General features: G+C 46.3%; 1 protein-coding gene and 1 long non-coding RNA gene across 2 annotated transcripts in view; one reads left to right on the forward strand and one right to left on the reverse strand.

Annotated features, from left to right (window-relative positions):
- Positions 1-7,825: 7,825 nt before the first annotated feature.
- On the reverse strand, positions 7,826-19,623 carry SERTAD4 (SERTA domain containing 4). The gene is made up of 4 exons (XM_012781706.2): positions 19,485-19,623; positions 14,453-14,644; positions 13,099-13,214; positions 7,826-11,202 (listed from the first exon to the last, which is right to left on the reverse strand). Exons 2-4 carry the CDS (start codon positions 14,625-14,627, stop codon positions 10,429-10,431), a joined length of 1,065 nt encoding a protein of 354 aa, XP_012637160.1. The 5' UTR covers positions 14,628-14,644; positions 19,485-19,623; the 3' UTR covers positions 7,826-10,428.
- The window catches only part of LOC142863894 (uncharacterized), a 55,451-nt gene continuing 51,356 nt past the window's right edge, over positions 18,537-22,631 (forward strand). Inside the window, exon 1 of the long non-coding RNA XR_012914559.1 lies at positions 18,537-18,620. This is a non-coding gene — a long non-coding RNA (uncharacterized LOC142863894). The remainder of the gene's footprint in view (positions 18,621-22,631) is intronic.

Raw genomic sequence — 22,631 nt, forward strand, 5'->3', positions numbered from 1 at the left:
AGCCCGCGCTCTTGGAAACGCACAGCCCTGGGTAACGGGGGAGTTTGGGGCCGGTGGAGCCCGGCAGCTCATGTCAGTTCTGTCCTCCCTCTCCGGGAGAGCTGCTTCGGCAGCGGGAGGCAAGGGACTTCTGTCGAGCAGAGGGTGAGGGGGCTCAGAGACACGTCACTCTCAAAAGGAGGAAGCAGGCGCAGCGAGGCGAGGCCCAAGCGCGGGCCCGAGGCACCTGAGGTGCAGCTTCGAGGTCCCCGGGTCCCCTGGTCCCCAGTCTCTGACCGCTGCGCTCCCTCCCGCCCACTCCCAGCCTGCTCCCGGCTGCGCAGCTGCCGACAGCTCCTGGGTGACAGGGAACGGCTGGCTTGTGCTGTCATCCTTCCTTCCTGTAGGGAGGGGTCTGGGAGCAGGAGCCAGGAAAAGGCTGGGCGGGGACCTTTTGCCACGCCGGGGCCCTTTTGCCACGCCGGGGCCCAGGTGGAGAAAAGGACGACCCAGGTCGAAGGTGGCGCAGGAGGACATGTCCCGGGCATTTTCTAGGGACGTCGTCTGGACCTTATCTGCCTCCTCGAGCTGTGGGTCCCGCTGCACCCTAAGTTCCCCTCCCCCACAGTCCTCCCAGGCTCCTTCCAGGGATCTGGTCAGCTCGAGGCCTGGCAGCTCTTGAAAAGCAGCGGGGTATTTGGTTTTGTTTTTTAAATTTTAATTTTTCCATGTTACAATGGAAAGAACACGGGCTTTGGAGTCCAAAGGCACTGGGCTCCAACTCGGTGGGCCGAATCACTAGCTTTTGTGACCTTTGGTGACACTTCACTGAGCCAGCGCTCCCTGACGACTCTTTTCCCAGGGGGCTGCTGCAAGGCTGGCAGGCGTTGGTGGAGGTGAAGTCGCCGGGGTCGCAGGAACCTGCACTTGACCTCAGCCAGTGAGGGCGAAGGACCAATTTCAAGGCCCAAGGCTGGGCCGGCCCTGGCCTCCCTTGCGGTTCCCAGCCCCGCACGTGGCAGTCAACCCGGGCGTTTTAAGAAACACCCACGCGGGGGGACGTCAGCAGAGGCCAGTTAGCCTCGAGACTTTGGGCCGGGGCGGGCCGGGGCCTGAGGGTGTTTTTTTGTAAAAGCTCCCCAAGGGGGTTCCGAAGTGCAGCCAGGATTGAGAACTGGAGATTTAAGGAAGAAATCGACCACCGTTTCGGGGAAGGAATAAACAAAGAGGCCTTCCTGGGGCGGGAAGGAAGGGGGCTGGTGGGGTCCCCTCTTGTCTGCAGGTGACCCGTCCACACCTGCATTCACATGCCCAGGGACAGGGCTGCACGCGCGCTCAGACACACGCGCAGGGCCCCACGCTCGCCCGCGCACACGCCCCCGCGCCCGTTCACGCAGTCTCGGACACTCACGCCCACGGACTTCTCTGGGCGAGTCCCGGCCGCGACCCAGGCAGGGCACGCCCGCCGGGGGCCGGGCTCCGCCGCTCCGAGGGTCTCAGGCCCGGCGGCCCGGGGCGCGCTGCTGCGGGTGACAGCGCGGCTCCTCGGAGCCGAGCCCCCGGCTCTCCGCGGAGCCCCCGCCGGGCCGCGCCGCGCTCGCTCCGGCTCTTTGTTATGCTAATTCCCCTTCCCAGCTGGTGCCAGCTGCCTGCACAATGAGCGCCCCGAGCCCTCGCCAGCCCTCGCTAGCCAGGGAGTGGGGGCGGGGCGGGGGGGCACCTCGCCCTGAGCGCCCCCCATTCGCAGCGCGGCGCGGCCCGGCGGGGTGGTGCGCGGCCCAATAGGCAGCCTCCCCCCTCCCCTCCCCTCCCCTCCCCCCGGCTGGCGGGGCCGCGCCCCTCGGGGCCTGCGGGGCATCCACTGATTCATCCCAGTCGCCGCGCTGCCCGCCCTCCAGGTGCCAGGGCTTGATGAAAAGTAAAAGGCTCCTCGGCGGCTCGAGGGCTGCGCGGATGAAAGAGAAGCAGCCGCCTCCCAGACCACACAGCTAATCCTCCCGTAAACCTCGAGCAAATAAGGGAAGAGGAAGAACAGGCCGGCTACAGATGTGGAGCGCAGCCTCCGGGGATCCCCAAATTAAAACTCGTGCAGGGGAAGCACTTGGACCACCACCAAATGACGCTAATTGGGTTATGGGACCATAATCTTGGCTGGTATGGAAAAAAAACAAAACAGTTATAGTCACAGCTGCGAGGACTGTCTTCATAAAAAGAAGAGGAAAGTCCGCTATTTTATTGCGCACAAGCGCGCGAGAGAAGAGGGTTCGCGGCTCTCCTGCCTGCGTGGTGCAGGCGGGCTGGTTGCTTGAAGGCGAGGACAATCTTGTGCCAGGTGGAGCAGCGTTGTGCCTGGCTGGCTCCGGGTGTGCAGAGCTAATGGGCCACGGGGGGAGGGGGGCGCGCTCCACTGGGGGGAGGGGCGGAGGAACTGCATTGAGGATGGGGAGCATGGCCTATCTGGAGGAATGCATTTCAGACAATAGGTTGGCAGCCATATGCAGAAAACAATCATTCTGGACCGGAAAATTCAGAGATTTATTTTCTAAGAAACATCCAGAAGCAGTTCCTGCGTTTCACTGGGGGGAAAAAAGGCATTCTGGCGAAGGAAAGGAAGGGGTGACATGAAGAAAGCTCAAGTGAAAATCTTCAGTAGATCCCTGGTGGTTAGAATCATGCATGTGAAGGCCAGAAGAGAGCAGTCTTTTAGAGGCCCTTTGAGCCCACCCTCATCACTTGACAGATGGAAAATTAAGACCCAGAGAAGTTAAGGGGTTTGTTCACGGTTAGACAGTTAGTGGGCGGCAGAGTTGGGTGAGAGTCTGTCTCCTAAATCCTAGAGGTCTCACCACTAACTTAGTTATAATTTTGTAGCTAAGAAGCCACAGTCATTTGACCAGAAATAAATACAGTAGACTCTAAAAGAAAAAAAAAAGGAAATTTTAGAATGATTGAGTTAAACCTTGTCTGATCTATAATGAGAATAAGAGTTAGAAACCAATTAATTATTGCAAATCCCATCCCAGGATTCTTCTTAGTATGTATCTGTTTATACATCCCTTAAAACACCCAGATGGACAGGTGACCCCAGGGTTTCTTTAAGAGTTCTTTCTGTGCAGAGACCCAATACTGTTTCCAAACAGAGAGATGTCCCTTGTGTATTAAGTCATCTCGGCTAAAACTAGCGAGGTCAAAGCTGGATTGGTTGAGAATTCTAACTCATCATCCTCACTGGTTGGAATCCTACTCCCTGGAAAATAAAAATATTTATTCCAGCTGCTTGGCTTCCAAACACCTAGAGGATAAGCTTGGGAGATGGCCAGCCTGGATCTCCTCGTGCAGGTTGAGGCCTCCTGGCTATCCAGTGCCTCTCCCAGCTGGCTCAAATGGCAACTATGGTTGCCAATCACAAATTCCAGAGCTCAGGAGGGTAGGAGGAGAACCTGTTGCAGAGAAGCCCTGGGCCCATTATGGTATAACATTGCATTTGCTTTCATTACACTCTGGGGCCCATTTCTTATTCTCAACCCATATGGCTTCATTTTGTTCTCATTTTAGGACCTACCCATCAGCAAGCCTCACCACAAGTGTACCTCACCTTATGGAAAAATACACACTCTTGAAAAATTGAGAGAGATGGAAGTGTAATGTTGTAAATTGGATCCTGTTTTTAAGCTATCAGCTGGGCTCTGAGTTTAATGGAAATGCAGAAAGGGATGAGAGTTCAAAGTAGGGATAACAAACCCCTCATTGATCTGCTTTTTAAACTTAGATCTTGCAAGTGGTAACAGTATCCTAGTTATTTTATGATAGGCCATGTCCTCAGTTATGATGATCCAGAAAATTCTGCTTTGGCCTCCGTTATCAGGTATAGGAACACAAGGTGTTTAGTCTAAATTATCCAATTTTTTTTTTACTCAATATTGTGTTTCTTTCTGAGTAAAAACTAGGTCTAAGAGAATCATTCAATACAGTAACTAAATGAACTTGAACTTTGGCAAATCCTGGGGATGAATCAGAAGTTAGCGGTCTTCAATCTTTTCACTTGCAAGGCACACCTCTTATTCCCTTTAGAACAGCCAATGTTCTGAAAGAGTCTGTCTTTTAAACAAATTGCATTTATTAAGGATAATGCCTTCATTTTCCTGGTCAGAGTATCTTCTTCGTTTGTGATAACTGTGTTAACCCAAAGCTGAAGTCCAGCCAAAGGTAGGGCATCTGACATGGGGTCAGCCTGTGCAATCACTTTCAGAAAATTTGATGATTCACAATAAGCTTTTTGAAATATTAAACACATTTCAGGGCCACCAATGACTACTTTTATAGCTAAGGGACTTGGACCCCAGGTTTGACACTATCCCCCTACTTAATTTCAAGGTCACTGTACAGAACCCAAGAGGCTGGACACTTTCCACCCAAAGGAGGATCAAGCACTGTCAGATCCCACCCTCATGGCATGTAGGGACAGTAGTGGGGAAATCACAAAGGCTCACTCATTGCACATCATGTGCACCGTGGCAAGGTCACTTCCCTGATATTAAATTAGCCTTTAATCCTGACAACCTTATGAGGTGGATACCATGTGCCATCCCATTTTACAGACAAGAAAACTGGGGCACCAGAATGTAAAGTGACTTGTTGGCCAAGTCCAAGGTTGCACTACAGTGACAGAGCTGAGATTTACATCCAGGCAGTCTGACTGCGACCCCCTACTCTCTTAACTCTCGGCTGTATTCCAGTCTCATGAGAAACCCACAACCTCTGTGCTTCTAAACTGAACAGGAGAGAGGAGCCTTGGGCTAATGTATATACCTAGTCACAAGATGGTTTGGTGGCTTTATTGAAAAGCACAGCAATGGATGGGCGAGGTGGTTCACACCTGTAATCCTAGCACTCTGGGAGGCTGAGGTGGGAGGCTCACTTAAGGTCAGGAGTTTGAGGCCAGCCTGAGCAAGAATGAGACCCCATCTCTACTAAAAATAGAAAAGTTAGCAAGGCATGGTGGCATGCACCTGTAGCCCCAGCTACTTGGGCGGCTGAGGCAGGAGGAGGCTAAGAAAGGAGGATTGCTCGAGCCCAGGAGTTTGAGGTTGCAGCGAACTACTTGGAGAATAAGAAACCCTGGAAGCTCCAGAGAGGGCAGATGAGCCATTTCTCTCTTCCTGCAAAAACATAAAGGAAATCCTTTAGTCCTTGAAATGTTTTTTTGCTGTCTTCATAAAGAGGTTTGACAAATGAAAAAAAAAAATTCTGTCTTCGTTTCTTTTTAGTCTTTAAATTTTCCTTAAAGAAAGAGAATTTACTTTCCACTCCATGTGGAGCACTGTATTTCTCAGACTTCCCCCACTCTACTGGGTCAGAGATCAACGTCCTAACCTTTTGCTGAAATACCTTGCAAAGGCTGTCATTCTTTGTCTTTTCGTTATCATGCACACTGGGGTGTTGTGAGTTTTGCAGATGGCGTAGATGACTGGCTGCTGCACCAGGTGCATTTCAGAGACATCTACTGGCCTCTTGGTTTTGAGGGTGCAAAGATCATACCACATCTGAGCTTAGTCCATTGCAATTGCCTTAAAGGGCATCTGCAGAAAAAAAAGCACTGTGTCTAGAAGTATCAGAACTGGTTCCTGTGTGAGCTGGCCAGAGGAGGCAGCGGAGGATCACATGTGTGGTGCATGCACTCATCTGCTCCCATGGAATGACCTGGAAGGAGGCAGTGACTGCCTAAGGTGAGGCTGGTCTGCATAGCACAGACCATGGGGTGTGTTAGGCCCCTTTCCCCCAAAGTTCTGACATTTGCCTGTTGTCTTGGGGACCTTGGCAGAAAGCAAGATCACAACTTACATCTCTGCAAGGTCCTTTCTATGTGCGTTCTCCTCCTCCCCCAAGATATGGCATTTTGTAAGATTTTATAATTTTAAATCAAGGGAATCGTTATACAAATGGAGCTGAGAAATTTCATGAGAAATAACTAACACATTGCCATACGTTCTATCAGTTTCATTGTGGTCAAAAGCAGGTGTTTCCACACTGTAAATAAGTAGTTTGCATTTTCAAAATTAACAAATTGGATCAACACCAAGGGGAAAAAAAAAACCAACCATAGACAGCCCACCAGAGAATTGTTTACCAAAGAAGATGAAGCTCATGGCGATGGTTTGCAAACACCACGACTAGCTTGTATAAATTCCCTTCGTTTAGTCATCATTCTTCAGCCTGTCACAGATATTGAAGGGAAACGCAGAAACAGGAAATTACAGACTATTTTAAACAGCATGTTTTATTAAACTCACTTGCTGATGCACTTTATGGCAGGATGCAAGATCCAAGTGTTCATAACTTACATCTTTGCAAGTGCTTTTCCTAAGTGAGTGCTCCCAGCTAAATTATGGCATGTACCCAGGGCTGGAAACAATCTCTAAACTAGTAACTGTTTCACCCCAGGTCATGTAGCTCTATCACATAACATGGAGAAGTTGTAGCCTGGTGAAGAGAATATACCTTGCTTATGCACCATAACTCTAAGAAAGCAATGGAGGCATCTGGTAGTAACTTAAAAGATGCTTAATGCATTTTATTTTAAACCACAGAATCAAAACACAGTGATCTTAAAATGAATTACTAGAAACCATACATTGTCTCTTCTTTTATTATTTAAATACTGATTTCATTCTTCTCTTCATGGGAGACAGTTCTGCATCTAATTTAAACCATCATTGCTTATGCCATGCTGAATCCTTGTCTTTGCAAAAGCCTAGTAAAATTGGCAGGGATGTGATAACCTTAACTACAAATGCAATGACTTCAAATTTAAGGGGCTGTCATAAAAATGGAATTTAACAACTAATTATTTGCAAAAATGTTTCCTGCTCACAGTAAGTTTGAAGGGCATAAAAGCCTAGCTGCATCACATAAGAATCCTTAAATCCTTGTCTAATATTTGTTTGTGAGGTTGATGTCTCTTAACAACCATGCCTTCTACAAGTTGTTCTCTGCTCTGCTGATACACAAGATACATCAAGAGGAGCTGCAATAGGAGTTCATAATTGGAGAGTCAGCTATGAACTCTAAAAAAATAAATACTTTCACTCAATAGCTTCAGCATTTATTTAACAAAGTGGCATGTAAAATGTTCTAAATTTCTATTGTCTTCACAAAAGATCATGCCAAAGATGCTTTACCTTAATTATAGACTGGCTGTCAGATAGTGGCTTCTACTGGTCTGGGGTTTTTCTGCCTTCCTCCCATGCCCCTGCAATCCCTAGGAGCCCCTCAAGGTGAAGTATAGAATAATAGGATTTTAAGAGTGGAAGCATATACTGATACCTTTGCTTTTTGCAAATGGCTTTGCCAGACCATCTGCTACAATTAGCCCCTTTAGGAAGGAAGGACCAGAGACAAAGGTTAATGATTTGGCTAATGACAGGCACCCATATATCCAGGGGACTAGCAATGAAAGGTATTCTTGGAGAAGGAGGGCCACTTTCTTAAGGGAAAGATTTATTATCTTTTGAAGGTCTGGATTCTGTCATATCAGGTTTTTCCTTAAAGCAGAGCACAGCAATGAGAGAAGGTATTATTTTCCAGGTGGGTAGACAGCAGCGTGGAGTGGAGGTTGTCTTAGCTTTTCCAAGTCTCTCAAGATAAAACTATAGAACCCAGTTAAGAGATTTAAGTTCTTATGAATGGGTGCCTTGGCAACTTTGGAAAAATCTAACTTAATATGTCATGAGTAGAACAACAATGCTGGGTGCACAGGAAGTGAGCATAGGAGGCCCTAAAGTTCTCACCTACTAACAACAAGAAAATTTTTGTAATTTGGATGGGTGTTTAGGGTTTTGTGTGTGTGTGTGTGTGTGTGTGTGTGTGTGTGAAGAAAAAGAATTTTTTTACTATGCTAGAAATGTCCTAGAAACAAAAACATGATGACTAAATATAATCGATTTTTATGCTGCTGGATTTAAAGGCACCACTCATCCTGCAAAACCAATTCTAATGGGTTCTCCTGAACAGGTGCATGGGCCCACAGCTCTGGTGTGTGCTGTTGAAAATCGCCACTTCCGTCATTTTACCGTTTTGGCCATCAAGCAAAACTGTATCTGGTAATGTTGGGGGCTTTTCAAAAGCAAAAAGATAAATCCTTTCTTTCATATTTAAATCTCCATGAGGTATTATACTCATAATAAGAATGCTACATTTGACAAATTAATTAGCTTTCAACTAGCTTCCCCACTTTATCAAAGAAAATATTAGCTTCTAAGAATAACATTAATACAGGATTGTACGGAATACTACTAACAAGAATCTGTAGCTGTTATAAACATTTACATGGGGTCATCTTCTTAACAATTCGACATTTCATAAAGGAATCAGCGAATAGGATTCAGTGTTTATGGTTTCATGTTATGCAATTTTTTTTCAGAGACTTTCTCAAAAATCTTTACATTCGTTCAGATATAACCTTACTGATCACCACATCATCCATTAACATCGTGCTTCTTAATCAACAGAAATTTAAACTTGTAAACTGGGACCATTCTAAAATACTTGCCAGATTGGCTTCTTAAAGTACTCTTTTATTTTGAAAACTCCTGTGTGGCCCCTGTCCGCTACAATTCCTAAACATTTTGAGTTTTTTAAAGGAGAATGATGGAAAAGAGAAAGATAGCCAATCAGCATTAAAATAAAAAAAAATCTTAATAATTTTGATCATTTTAATAAATATATATCAAGAAAACCTCACTTTATTACAACACATTCATATACAAGCATCTATCATCTAAGTTTTCAACATCAAATGTTTATCAAATATTGAAAATAAAGGTCAAAACATTACTAGACTATTTAGCTATAACACAAGAACATATTTTAAAAATTGGTCCTTGTGGACAATTGTCCAAATGATCCTACTCATACACTGTATGAATGAGACCTATATTTAATATTAATAGCAATAATAAAAAAAAAGCTTTATCTTGGAGAAACTGGGAGGACCTACTTATTTCCTCCATTTGGCATTTGGTTCCTGTGAAATATTGTTTAAAGTGGTCCAAGTCAATTAGTGACTTGGAAACTTGAATATAGTTAGTTTAGCAGGAATTGGCTGGAGTGGAAGGGAAGTTGGTAGGAGGGCCATTCTGAACACTTTTCAAGCACACAAATTAAAGATATTATTGAGAAAAATGTTGACCAAATACATAGTAACTATCACAGATTAAGTCCCATTTCTCCAAAATAACTTTCCCCAAACTAAAATCTTTACATTCTTTAAGATAAACCTCATTGATCACCACATCATTTATTAACATTGTGCTTCTTAATCAACAGCAAAAGTCATATATAAAAAACCACATGCTTTTATAATCTAAACGAGTGAAATGATGCAAAACAGATTAAAATATAATGCATGCCACTGGTTCATGAACTTCATTGGACAAGAAACCAAAACAAAATAACCCCAAACCCAGAAAACCCAAACCCCAGCAACAGACCGTTGCCATAGAAAAGCTCAAGCAGCTAGTGCTGGTTTCTAACAGCTCTCTACATCGTTTCCTCCATCCCTATCGAAAAATGCCAAACCCAAAAGCAATTGGGCATCAAAAATAAAGAATAGAGATGTCGAATCAAAGGTTGAACACAACAGTTCAAAGTTAACAGTTTCCAAACCATATCGATCCACCCTGTTTTTTTTTTTTATTCCTGTTTATCAAATCCCTGCTGTAACTCTGATTTATCCTTAATTTTCACACTGGCAAAAATTAAGTGAAAGTAAGGCACCAAAAATCGCCCTGTATAACACCTCTCTAAAAGCCTCATCACCCATCCCAGGCAAGCCGGGAACTTGCAAGGAATACCCCCTCCGCAGACTATTGACTGCCGCCCCTAGACAGGTGTGTTTCATTACGTTACATCCTATTTTCATCTGTCACAAAAGACTGTTAAATATAAATACTTAACAGCACCATGAAGCCATTTCATCTAGCTCCCTGTCTTCAGCCTTTTATTTAAAAAAAAAAAAACTGTATCATATAGAAGCAAACATCTTTGCTGGTTTATACTGATTTGCTTACCAAACGACTACCAAATGAATTGGCAAACATGTTGAAATTTTTTAGCTAGTGACAGGCTCCCTGGGGGGAAGCAATGGAACTATCACAAGGGCACACTGTCGCCCCCCCATCTAATCTATTGATCTTTTCTGTACGAAAACTAAGATATACTTTTAAGCATGAAGTCGACTGTTTTCTTGGTAAAATCACATTTATAAGTAGCTCGCTGATGCCTACTATGCAGATGTTTTATGCAATCTGCTCTCCAGGAGTTAAAATGACACGGCATGTTCATGGCATAATTTTATCAGTTGTACAAAACTATAAAATCCATTCAAAATAAAATTTATGAGAGCTAATTGATCATGCTGTGCATGCTTCAAAGTTTCGGTGAAAAGATGGCTTATATTTTACTTCCTTTGCTGCAGCACAGTTTGTTACTTGGTGAAGGCTCCTTCTTCCTTAAGGACTTTTTCCAAGACTCACTTACATTGTTTCTTTCATTATATCCAGTCTCAAAATAATCATAAAATTGGCCTTTGCACTCAAAAGCAAGGTCATTTCCCGCAGGTTCATGGCTGAGGGGGCCACCTTCTCTGTTGGTGTCATTATTTGCTTTCTCATCATTTAATTTGGCCTTTTCCTGAATACCAAGGGATCTGACATTAGTAACAAAGATTTCATTGGCGGGTATCTGGCCATCACTCTTGTAAATAGGTGCACTGCCTACATCAAAATCCACCTGGTGGGAACAACTTGGCAAAGGCAGAGGGGGAGAGGAAGAGGAAGATGAGGAAGAGGAGGAGGAGGAAGAGGAGGCAGCGGTGGAGGCACTTCCGACATTGGCATTGACAGAAAGGGGCAAATTTAGGTAGTGGCCGCCACATTCTTGGTAAAAGCAGCAGGCATGAAACTTTTCACACTCCTCCTTGGCCGTCCGTGGTCGCTTTCGGTAAGGACAGTCTTGAGCCATAAACCACTCCTGGGCAGAGGCGCCATTGAACGAGCAGGCAGGGAAGCACCAGTTATTCTGCATGATAATTTCTCCGTGGATTCTTTTCATCAGATTGTTTATAAGGACAGATCTTCGGAGGTACACTTCGGGATCATCGATAAACTTTAGCTTTTCTAAGGACATATAAAGGATGTGGGCTCGTTCTTCAAAAATCGAGATGGTCTAAAAACCAAAACAAGGAAGACAAAGCTTAGGAAATGGACTATATAAAAGTATCATCCCAGCACATTTCTTTCTTGGCAGTGACTGGGTGTGGGGATGCTGTGGTCTTTTTTCCCCAGGGTTCCTTCAGAAATGCTGTCCCCAGGGATGCTGACACCCCCCCTTCCTCACCTGGCTGGAGCTCCCACCCCCTTCCTGACTCACTGGGATTCCAGCCCCATGCAGACCCCAGCAAAGATGGGTCAGGTTTTCCATCTTTCCTGGCCCAGTGAGGGAGATGCTCAAACACAAGACTAGTCTAAGCTGTTAGGAGTCAGGACAGCAGTGACTTTGAGGGGCGGGGCAGAGAGGTGGGGACTAGAAGCAGGCACAAGGAAGGGTTCTGGTTGCTTGCTCATGTTTTGGTTGTTGACCTGGACATTAGTTACATTGGTATGATCACTTTGTGACATGTATCAAGCTGTCCTATGATACTTCTACTTTTTCTATGTGTGTGTATATGTATACACATGTACACACAGAGACATACAGTCACATGCTGTACACCCATAAATGTTTTTATAAAGATGTCAAAGTGCGAGTCATAATGAGAATGCTTCAAACCCTGGTCTAACCATCAAGAAGCATGAGTTTTGGCTTTCAGTGCTGTCTCTCTTTTAATGCCCTGGATTTCCCACTTGCAATGATGCTTGCTTAATAAGAGGACAACAGTAATGAAGGAGGCTCAGACCCTGACTGGTTCTGTCAGTTGAAGGACCAAAGTAGGCTTCCTTTTAGGGTAGGGCAGGAGAAGAGATGCAGAGAGGAAATGAGAGGACTCACTCCTGGGCTGTGTGATACTGTCACTGTGTGATAGTTGGTGCAAATCCAGTAGCAATTGGAAAACTGCTACGGCCACAACACAGGAACTACAAAGGAAATCAACTGCCTGTGTCCTGGGGACCCGTTCCTCCAGGTCATAAAGAGAGCAAACTGGCTGCATGACCCAAAGAGCTGTGAACTGAACCAGCCCAGACTGACCAAAGGCAGGAACTACCCATGCAGGGAAAATCTCAGCACCTGCTAGTGGATGCTGATGTCTTTTTATGAGCAAGGTAAAAGCAACATCTAAAGGATGGCGTGGCAGGGTGTGGGAGAGGGCGAGAAGAGACAGAGAAGAATTGAAACTCTCTCTGTGTTTCAGACAACTGTGGTTTGGGGTTATACCCCTCCTTGATTAAATCAGCAGATAGTTAAAAAAAAAAAAAAAGAAGAATCGATATTTTAAAAGCTTAGATGCCCAGATTCATAATTCCATACACTTTCTCCATCCTATTATTTTCTTACTATACATGCAAAAAAAGTTAGCTTTGGTCTTTTCTTGGGAGTGAATTCTATATTTCAGCAAACTTAACATACGTAATGAATGGCCAGTGAAGAGCACGTTCCTACTTGCATGCACACTTTCATGTCTACTCTTAAGAGGTCAGGAAAAGCCCTGTGTCACCAGCCCCATGCAGACACACGTGGAAGTAGCACTGGCCAAGGAAGCCAGAGCCCAGACTGGGGGCAGAAATGACTGGAAAGAACAAGTGCATTCCCCTGCTCATGAAAGTTCGGGAGAACCTTAACCCTAAATGCAACCTGAGAAATATTAAATCATAAGTAAAAAAAAAAATTCCTTGGATTATATAATTTTGTTATTTCTGGGTAGAAGAGCTCTTGCTGGCTTTCTCTTCAAGTACTTGTGAAAAATAACACAGGACCCAAAAAAGTGACAACGATTAATGTGGTTCTACTGAGAAGTGGTTCATTTTCATTGCTTGGGCGAAACAATTTAACTTCTGGAAATGGATCAAGCAACTGTTACTAAGTATCTTAAACTCAATAAAAATAATGACTATTAAAAAAACATACTTTATGGCTACAGCTGCTGAGTGGTGGGTGAAAATCCTCTTCTTCCACATACTTCCTCTTAAAGTATGTGATCTTGGATGTTGTTATAGGATTTGAAATTCCCCTGTAATGTGATCCTGTGGTAATAAATCAGATATGACAAATGACATGTGGTTTGCCAGAGGTTCTTTAAACAAAATACTTTTCTTTCCTTTCCTTATAGAGGATAACTTGGCTACGTATTTGCCTGTACATGTGGTGATTAAAAATAAACATTTGTCTTAATAGTTGCTATCATGCGGAATCCTATAACCTAGGTGAGGCAAAGATTTCTAGGCAATCATAGAGGAAAATGACATATTTCAGCATTTACTGAATACTCAGAATCTTAACTCAATGCACAGGCAAACAGCAAAATTCATAAAGGGGAGGAGTGTGATTACTCTGAAATATATTAATACTTATTCAAATTGTTTAATTAAACCCACGGTCACATACCACCACTGTTCAAATGTGTACATCTTAAACTGTAACCACTGATAATCAAACAACTTAAAAATATTGGCTCTAAGTTAGTAAACCAATGGTTGTCTGCACCTTGGAACTATAATATTCCCTCTTTCAAAACATGAAACTTAAATTTTTGACATTTGCAATTAAAATTTTGGGTAACGCAAGTCCTTTTCACTCTCCAAACAGTAACATGTAAACCACGCATAAAAGTAGGGTCTAATTTTTAAAGATCACAGTTATTAATCCTTTTTTTTTTAAAACAGACTTGATCGAGCATTTGTTTTGTGTTTTAGTTTCTTTTTGAAAGATAGCTAGTACCACACAAAATCCAAAGGAACTTAGTCTAGGAGAAGAAAGAATCAGGAAGAACATATTTCTATTTTCTCAGCTTTAAAAATTTTTTCCTACCATACCAAAGCCAGTTGTGTGCTTAATAAAAAGAAAAGGCACATACGTAGCTGCTGGCCCAAAGTGCAGATTCCTTTTTGTCTCAAGGGATAAAGATTTCATTTTTGAGCCCACCAGGACTCTGGAAACTCTGAGAGAACCATACAGTTCTACAGGGTAGAAAACCAAAACCCAAACTCAAGAGTTTCAATATCTGGTTTGGGTCTCTTATCAATAAAGACACGAGACTTACGTGCAAGTAGTAGCACAGGTAGATGCAGGGTTGAATGCAATTGAAAAATCACCTCTGGTCCTTTCCCCAGAGCCCTGGACTGGCTTAGGGGAGGGGCACAGGCAGTGTGGGATGTACCCAGAGCATTAGCCCTTTTCTCAGCTCAGAAGGGCACCCCAGACACTGCCTCCCGCCCACCAGCCTGGCCACAGAGGGCAGCGGGCAAGGTCAAGGGTAAAATACCTGTCAGTGGGGGACCAGCTCCCCGGTCTCCCTGCAAAGGAGTCTGTGCAGGGCCTGGGGGGCTCGGGCCTCCATAGCTGTCAGCCTCCCATAGTGTCTGGTACCCGGCAATTTCAGCAGCTCCTTCCGAGACAATGGGCTCGCAGAATCTATTCATGGACAGAACCAGAGTCATCTCTGACAGCCTCAGATCTGAAAAAAGAAAAAAAAAAAAAGAAAGGAAAAAAAAAAAAAAAAGAAAACAGAAAACAGCCCTAATGAAGAGCAAGCCTGGGGATGGCCTTGGCATCTTCATTCCTTTGCTTTGGGAAACTTTTACTCCCCGGCCCTCCCCTTCACCCTAAAGCGTTTTATTATTTTTCCAAAGGAAACCTCAGCAAACTCTCCTGCTGCTATTAGCTCAGCCTCTGTGTGCAGCAATCTGCATTTCATGGGCGGATCTTTAAAACCCCATTTCTTATTGTTCTCACATTCCCCTCAGCCCTCTTGCAGACAGCTGCTTTGCCTCCTGAACACATTTTCCTCCTGACCTTCCCGCAGAAAATGTACCGCTAAGAAGCCAAAACCCTTGCGCTTCCTTTCTATTAATAAGGCAAAAATCAATTTTCTAGGCAATCCCCTGGGAGTCTCTTTTGATGAAATCCACTAATCAATCAAAAGAAAAGGGCGGGGGAGGCAGAAATCTCCACCGTAATTCCAAGTGATGCTCTGAGGTTCGGGCTGATCCGCTGCCCCTACGCCCTCCTCCTGTCGTTTCCGCAGGCCAGTTCCTCTACAACATTCTGGGGCTCCCTCCACTTTCCTCTCCCAAAGCAAAGCAGAGAGAGAGAGAGACACTTGGTAGTTGTTTCCACCAGCCCTGATCGGCCTGAACTGGATCTGCCTCCAGTCAAAACACTGCGAGATGAAGACAGAAAATTGGCTCCAGTTTCAAGCCGTGAGTTGCAGTCCCACAGGAGCCAAGCACAACATCAACCGAGCAGGCAGAATATTAAACAGGAGCCAGGGCTCTGGGGCCAGAGGCAGCCAACAACTCTTTACACTGCAAAGCCCAGACACAAGGCAGGAACTTTCCAAGAAGCAACACATCACTGCCCTTCTCTTCGGTTCACTCCCTTCCCTTGGGCCTGCAGGGAGAGATGCTCTCTACTGGGTGATGCCCCCCCTCCCGGCCCAAAACTCAGGCATGGTGCCTCCCCCGCCCTCCCAGCCCAAAACTCAGGCAGCTGGGGCCACTTCCATTGGGGCTCAGTGTCTTTACTTGGTCCAGGGCAGGGCTCAAGGTAGGGTCAAGAGTAGCTTCAAGGGAGAAGAGAGTCTGATGTTAAAGTAAAAGGACTTAGGGGCCATTGGTGACCGCAGCCTCAATGCCTCGTTAACTGCCAATTCCCTCAGGAGACTCAAACCTCCACTATCTCACTTTGCGGTTTAAAGAACTGTCATAAAAGTGATGTCAGGCTTGCTTCCTGAAGATTGATTGTCTTTCACATATACACTAGGGGTCTAGTTCTTGCTTTCTTTTCCAAATTATACAGCTTGTAATGTTTTTGGGGAAAGGGCGAATCTATCATTGTCTTGTGGGAGACTATTATTAACCTACATGCTATCACAAGGGTCTACTTCCAGGTAAAAGGAGGAAGGTCACCAGGGTAAGATGAAATAGCTTCATTACAGTGACAATGTCCTTCTGGCTAACAGAGCAGCTCTTGGCAGCAATGACTCTATCTTTCATCCAGTCTTCTTTCTGAAGTCTCAAATTCTGTCCCAACCCCAATGAATAATGAAGCAAGACCTTATGACAGGCCAGGAAGGTGTCTTGGTCAGTAGGTGGAATTAGGATCCAGCTGATTTGGGCTGCTTAAATCACCTCCCCCTGCTCTAAGATGTTCTCCAAAGAGACATCAGAAGGACTTATTAGAAAATCTTATTACAAGAGAAAAAAAGGAGGTTAAATTAATTTTTCTCTTTGAATCATCAACCAATAAATTTTACCTACATTGCTTTAACAAACTAAGCCATTGTGCCTACCACTCCTCAAATTCCACATCCCAGCAAGGTAAAACATTTCATGATGATTTATTCCCAGGAAGACTCTCATGAAATGGTCCAATTTCCTAACCTGTTCTAAGAGACAATTGTATCAGATATTATTGCCAGGAGCACACGAATTACAGCTTTTTAATACAGTCGGTAGCCTTTTCTTATTGAGAGAAGCAACATTTTCCAGCTAGAAATTTACACTCACTTGTGTGCTGGATTCTGGGAATAAGATCCAAGCCTTTGCCTCTGTAGAATTTTATTACATATAAACAAAAGCAGGTTGACAAACTCGTGTCCCTTAAAAAAGAAAAGCATTTGCAGGCCCCTAGCAGCAATTACCTTTGTTTAATAGGACATTATATGGGCCCTGTGCCGTTTTATGTTAGGCAGAGTTTGTTTACATTTTAATGACTTTTTGGTAGTAGCTTTTTTTGGTTGTTAAGGACTTCAGTGTTTCTATTTGTTAGCATTGTTTCCAGCATATGAAATTCTATCACCATGCATTTGAACTTGAATCGTGGCATAATAGTTCTTATCTTAGCTGTTTCTTTTGTTTACAATATCTAATTTCAGTAAGTTTTTCTTTTTTAAACTGGAAACTGCTACACACAAAATCCTAAACTAGAAAGGCTTGAGTTCTTCAAGTGATTTATGTAAATCTGAATAAAACATGAATGGGTTGGGATTATTTGGGAGTGGGGAGGAGATTTTGCAACTGAGTCTTCCTAGTCTGTTTAGAATTTACACTGGGATGTTAACAAATTAAGAAGGCAAGTTTAATGCTCATGAAAAAATTGGACTGTGCAGTGTTAAGCACCCATGTTTAACATGAATCTTTATTTGTATTATATGTGGAGATCCAAACTGTCATTCTCTGTATGAGCAGATTTACATTATAATTCTGTGACTGAATTCAGAAGTTCAAGTTTACACATTCATGTGCTGTCAATATCAAATATAGACAAAGATGTATATTAAGGCAAATTTTGTTTTCTTAACACCAGAGGTGATCGGATTAAAAAAGAGAGTGTGAAAGTGTGTTTTGTCTATGCGTGGGTTTAAAAAATGTAAAAAGCCCTAACCCTTTATCCTTAGGTTCCTGCAAATCTGTTCTGCCGCCCAAGTAGATGTCGTGGAATGACAGCTCGAGCATTCCCAGAAGGCTGAGGGCTAAAATGTCAAGCCTTCCCAGCAACTGTTCACGGTAAAGTTACCAGGCATTTCTATACGATTTGGTTTTTCAAGAGAGAGTTGGGTTTGCTCTTTCCTCAGAGCCATTATGATGCTAATAGGAGTGGCTGGCACACAGAACTATGGATTCAGTGGCACCTTGAATCTAACAGTGGGCTCCTGGCCAGTCTTTACCTACCCCTCTTCCCACCTGTCTTTGGACATTAGAGAACATTTTATTCAGAGCATTATAGCAGTTAGAAGTCTGATTCCAAACCTGGAAGGCAGGGAAGTAAAGCACTGGTATTTCCAACACACCGCTGATGCTGCCAGTCTTAAATGTTCTGCCCAGGTGGCACCAAGCCCCTGACCTCCGCATGGTCCCTAACGTGATCTCAGCAGCTAGTACTCGAGGTGGAGGCGGTGGAAGGGTCTGGAAGGGCGGAACAAAACCCTTCGCCCCTTCTAGACAGACAGATGTCGCTTTTCTGCCGGTCCCTGCAGTACACCTGTCTGCCCTGGGAAGTGCGTCTCTCAGCTGCAGCCCCGCGAGGCCAAAGGCTTTAGGCGGGTCCCGGGGCTGGGCCTAAGGAGCGCCCAGGGGTGCCCCAGCCCCGCGGCGGCCCTCTCCAGCCAGGCCCAGGAGGGGGTGGGTCGGAGGTCTGGAGGGCCGAGCCCCTGCAGGCGGCGGCAGCCACCGCGTCCGGGCTGCGCGCAGACACAGCCCCGGGGATCGGGGACCGGTGCCGCCGCCCCTCGGCCCGTCTCCCGGGGGCTGGCCGCTGGCCGCAGGAGAAAGTAAACAACACCCCAAGTGTCCGGGAACAAAGGCAAGTTGTCTCCACGGTGCCGGAGCCGTGTGCCTCTTCTGAAGAATAAGAGCTATTATTACTCGTTTTGTCTTATCCTTTTTTTTTTTTTAAACCAAGTTTCCTTCTAAGGGAAATACACAGCAAAGGTAGGATTCCAAGGCAGTGACTCACGGCGGCGGGCAGGGCTCCGGCGAGGCCGACGGGCCCCGCGCTCCAGCCCGCGGCGATGCCCGCCGGCCCGCCCCCCTCGCCGGCCGAGCGCCCCGCGCGCCCGTGGGACCCCGCGGCGTGGACGCCCGCCCGGCCCCGCGGCCGCAGCCGGGCACTCGGGAAAGTTGCGAGGGCCGGAGAGGCGGGAGGGGAGGAAGGGAGGAGAGAGGCGGAGGCGTGGGCCGGGCGGGCAGCAGCCTCAGCCCGCCGGGGAGGTGAGCTGAGGACAGAGGAGCCGCCGCCGCCCGCAGCGCGGCTCGGCTGCCGGGGAGGAGGGTGCGGGGGCGGAGGTGGCGGGGGACAGAAGGTGTCAGCTCCCGCGTCTATTCCTTTTTCTTACAAACGCGCGCTCCTGACATCCACGGTCTCTCCCTCCCCACCTGCCCAGCGCCGCGGCGTCCAGACCTGGGGGCACCCCTTCTGCTCACCCCCGTCCCCTAGGGTGAGGGACTGAGCGGTCACCGAGGACCCCGAGGTCTCGCCCGAGCTGCGGTCCCCGCCCGCCCCTGGAGTCGGCTCGGCGCGCGCGGGTGGCGGCCCGAGCAGCCCCAGGGGAGGCGGCGGTTCCCGCCCCGGAGCGGGCGCCGCGGCGCGCCAGCCCCTGGAAAAGCCCGCGTCGCCTCCGTGTCCAGCTGTGCCCTGGCCCGCACGCCGCGCCCGCCCCGCTCCGGCCGCTGCGAGTCCACTCGGGGACCCCGGCGCTGCCCTCGCGCGGGGAGGCCGCGCGCGCAGGAGCCGGGGGCCTTGCCCTCCTCCCGCCCTGGCCCTGGTCCCCGCGGCCCGCGCGCACCGGCTCTTACCGCGGGGTCAGCGGGGCGGCGGCGGCCGCAGCGCCGGAGCTGCCGCTGGTCCGCCCGGGCTCGGCGCCAGCCCGGCCGCCGGTGCACACTCGCGCCGGTCCCGCCCCGGCGGCCCGGTCGGCGGTGGCCGCTGGAGCGCGGCGGGCGAGGGTCCCGGCAGGTCCCGCCGCTGCGACTGGGGCGCTGCGCCGCCGTCGCCGCAGACGGTTATGGTAATGAGCGGCTCTGTCTAGCGAGGAGCGTGTGAAACCCGTCAATCCTGTTTGCCATTTCCCCGTGGATTTCCGAGGAGAGGTTCTGCAGGATGCCCCCAGGGTGAGAGAGGGAACATGACAAGCGCGCCCGCTCTCCCGCCCTCCCTCTCCTCCCGCCGCCGCCGCTCCTCCGGCTGCACACGGGGCGCCTTCCCGCACCCCCACCCCAGCCCGCCCCCTGCCTCCTTCCCTCCTTCCCGCCCGCCCTCCTCCCTCGCCTCCCCTCCCCTCCCGGTGCCCGGGGACACGCGGGCCCAGCTCCAGCCCGCAGCCCAGACCCCACGCGCTCTGCGGCTCCCGCCCTAGCCCTGGGGGCTCGGCTCCAGCCGAATAATGTATTCGCTCTGCAACCTTCTGGGGTGTCTCGTCTTTTTTTATTTGGTTTAGTTTTGTTGTTGTTGTGTGTGCGTGTGATTAAAAAAAAAAAAAATCTGTGCCTTTCCCACCCTTTGCAAAAGACTTTCTTTTCCTTTGCCACAGCAAACGGAGATGAGAAACAGATGTCTTTGCAGGACCAAGCAGTTACTCTCCCCTCGCCGCCCGCCCCCGCCGGCTCCCCTCCTGAGCTGCATATGTAAGAAAAAGCAACCTTGGTCCTGCTGCAACTTGAATTGGCAACCCTTCCTCTGGGTGGGGATCCTCCAGAGAAAACCTCCAGGAAATAAAAAGTAATAAAGGAGGTTGTCTTTGCTCAAGAGAATGTAATCTGAGCCCCAGAATCAGAGTATTTTGCAAATAGTAATTTTCCCCTGCATTGGGCTCAATTGGAGTTTGTTTTTTAAAACATTAATTCATAACTTCTGTCTAGGGACCGCTCCGCAGCGGAGATGGGTCATTTCAGGTGCAGTGAAGGCAGAGGCTTGGAATAGACCTAATAAAACCGGGAGAAGGCACCTGCACGAAAGTGTCACAAAGACTATAATGTTTGTTTACTGCTACTACGCCAGATGCGCTAAATATAACACTTCTTTAAAACAGTGATCCTCCGACTGTGAAAAACCAAACCTCTGGCTGCCTGGCTCCCTAGGAATCCAGGACCTGCACAGACTGAAAATCAGGGAGGGAAGGAACAAGATCAAGGATGAGGATTAGCATCTGCAAATTGAACTCTATCTAATTTGCATGTTTATTTCTTAGAATTGTAATTAAATTTGTGTAATAAATGTTTTCCATTTCATTTGTACACTTAAAATCTGGGTGACTGACATGCAGTTAAGTGAATTTCCTTTTTTTTTTTTTTTAAAGCAAATGCAGTTTATTCAATAAAGCAGCAAACAAATATTAAACATAATTAGAACTAATCTGTTCCGAAGGTGTTTTTGTTGAACTTTGTACATTAAAGACTCTCAGAGGTTTTGAGGGTATTAGGAAGCTGAGAGACGGCAATTATGCTGAAAACAGACGAACCCAACAGCCTACCAGGAGCTTTATTCCATTTTTTCCAAAAGACATTCCAGGGTTGCATGCCTAAAGTTGGGAATTGGGCATCCATCTTGGCTGTATTCTGAACCATATTAAATTGCATTGGCTCATGCTCCACGTAGGTCATTATGATGACAATTTAAGAATTGTAAAGATGCCATTTTGTATAATCAATGGGAGTTGCATGCGTCCAGATTAAAGGTAGAATATAATTTTCATTTGAGTGGGGGAGCAGAGTAAGGACAGGCAAAGGGCATTTAAAGCAGTCAAAGTACTTAAAAATCTAAATCAGTATCTAAAACTGGTTATTGTCTAAGTCAAATAAAGAACTAAATGTGAGGGCTTGGAGGCATGGCTTATTATGGTTTTTATCTCCCTATATTAAAGTTTTATAGCATTTAAAGGACTATGGGGAAATCCCCACATACACTTGGCTGTGTCAAAATGCATAAAACCAAAAGGAGCAAATTAAGCATAAAATTGAGAAATAACATGAGACTAAGTATCAGCATGGGTGCATTGGCATCTTTGGAGCTTTGGCTCTGACAAATGAGCCTTCTGGGAAATTGGCATTGCCCTTGGGTGGAGAAGACTCTTGGCTTTAATGTTACAACAAAATGACATCACAACACAAGTCTCAAATCATCGTACCTCACAGCACACTTGCAGTTCTGAGTGTAACCTCAACCCTGTCCTGTTCGGATCCATTAGGTTAGCATATTTTACTGACAGCTTTCCCTGCCCTACTTTTAATCCCAAGCTTAATGTTTTCTGAGATTCAGTGCCCAACTGTTGACAACGTGAACCTGTGTCTACAAGTAGAAAAGGCAGTCAAAGGTCTATGGAATGAGAAATATCACTTAAAAATTTAAAGGAAGGGGTGGCTATGGCATGAGAAAAGAACTGACTATAAATCAACAATGAAATATTTGAAATAAGTGAATGTTATTTATAATGAGGTACAATATTCAACTGAGAACTATGATGTCATCGTTTTGGGGTGTGTGTGTGTGTGTGTGTGTGTGTGTGTATGAGAGACAGAGAGAGAGAAGTTCCAAGATAGAAGTTTGGTTGTAAAACTTAAAATACTTTGAGCTGCAAATTTACTGAAGGCAGAGATTGTTTTTCTTCAGTTAACAAAGAGAGTGCCAGACTTAAAACTGCTGAAACCCATTTCACAAAACCTTTTTCTCATTAGATAGGGAGATTTCACAAGTAAAATTTGACTTCTTCAGATTGCTGTGGACACCATGCCCATGTGGATTAATAAAAAGTCTGAATTACTGGCTTTTTCAAAAAAATGCAAGCTTTTTATAGCAAAAGAAGGCATCGACACTCAGTCTCCCCAGTTCCTCTTTTCCTGATCTCAAACCTTTCTTTATTAGACTTTCTTATTCCATTACTCCATTGAAACCCCATTCCAGCCCATGTCACCAGTGACTTCCACATTGCTAAATCCAAAGGTCGATTG

The sequence above is a fragment of the Microcebus murinus genome, chromosome 23 (assembly GCF_040939455.1).
Source record: "Microcebus murinus isolate Inina chromosome 23, M.murinus_Inina_mat1.0, whole genome shotgun sequence".
NCBI lineage: Eukaryota > Metazoa > Chordata > Mammalia > Primates > Cheirogaleidae > Microcebus > Microcebus murinus.

What these genes read in the sequence shown, in the direction of transcription:
- SERTAD4 (XM_012781706.2), bottom strand. Translation starts at nt 14,627, where the DNA reads ATGACTCTGGTTCTGTCCATGAATAGATTCTGCGAGCCCATTGTCTCG. An exon ending in AGCTGGTCCCCCACTGACAG is followed by an intron (nt 13,215 to 14,452) that starts GTATTTTACCCT and finishes TTATTACCACAG; the next exon opens with GATCACATTACAGGGGAATT. An exon ending in TCAGCAGCTGTAGCCATAAA is followed by an intron (nt 11,203 to 13,098) that starts GTATGTTTTTTT and finishes TTTGGTTTTTAG; the next exon opens with ACCATCTCGATTTTTGAAGA.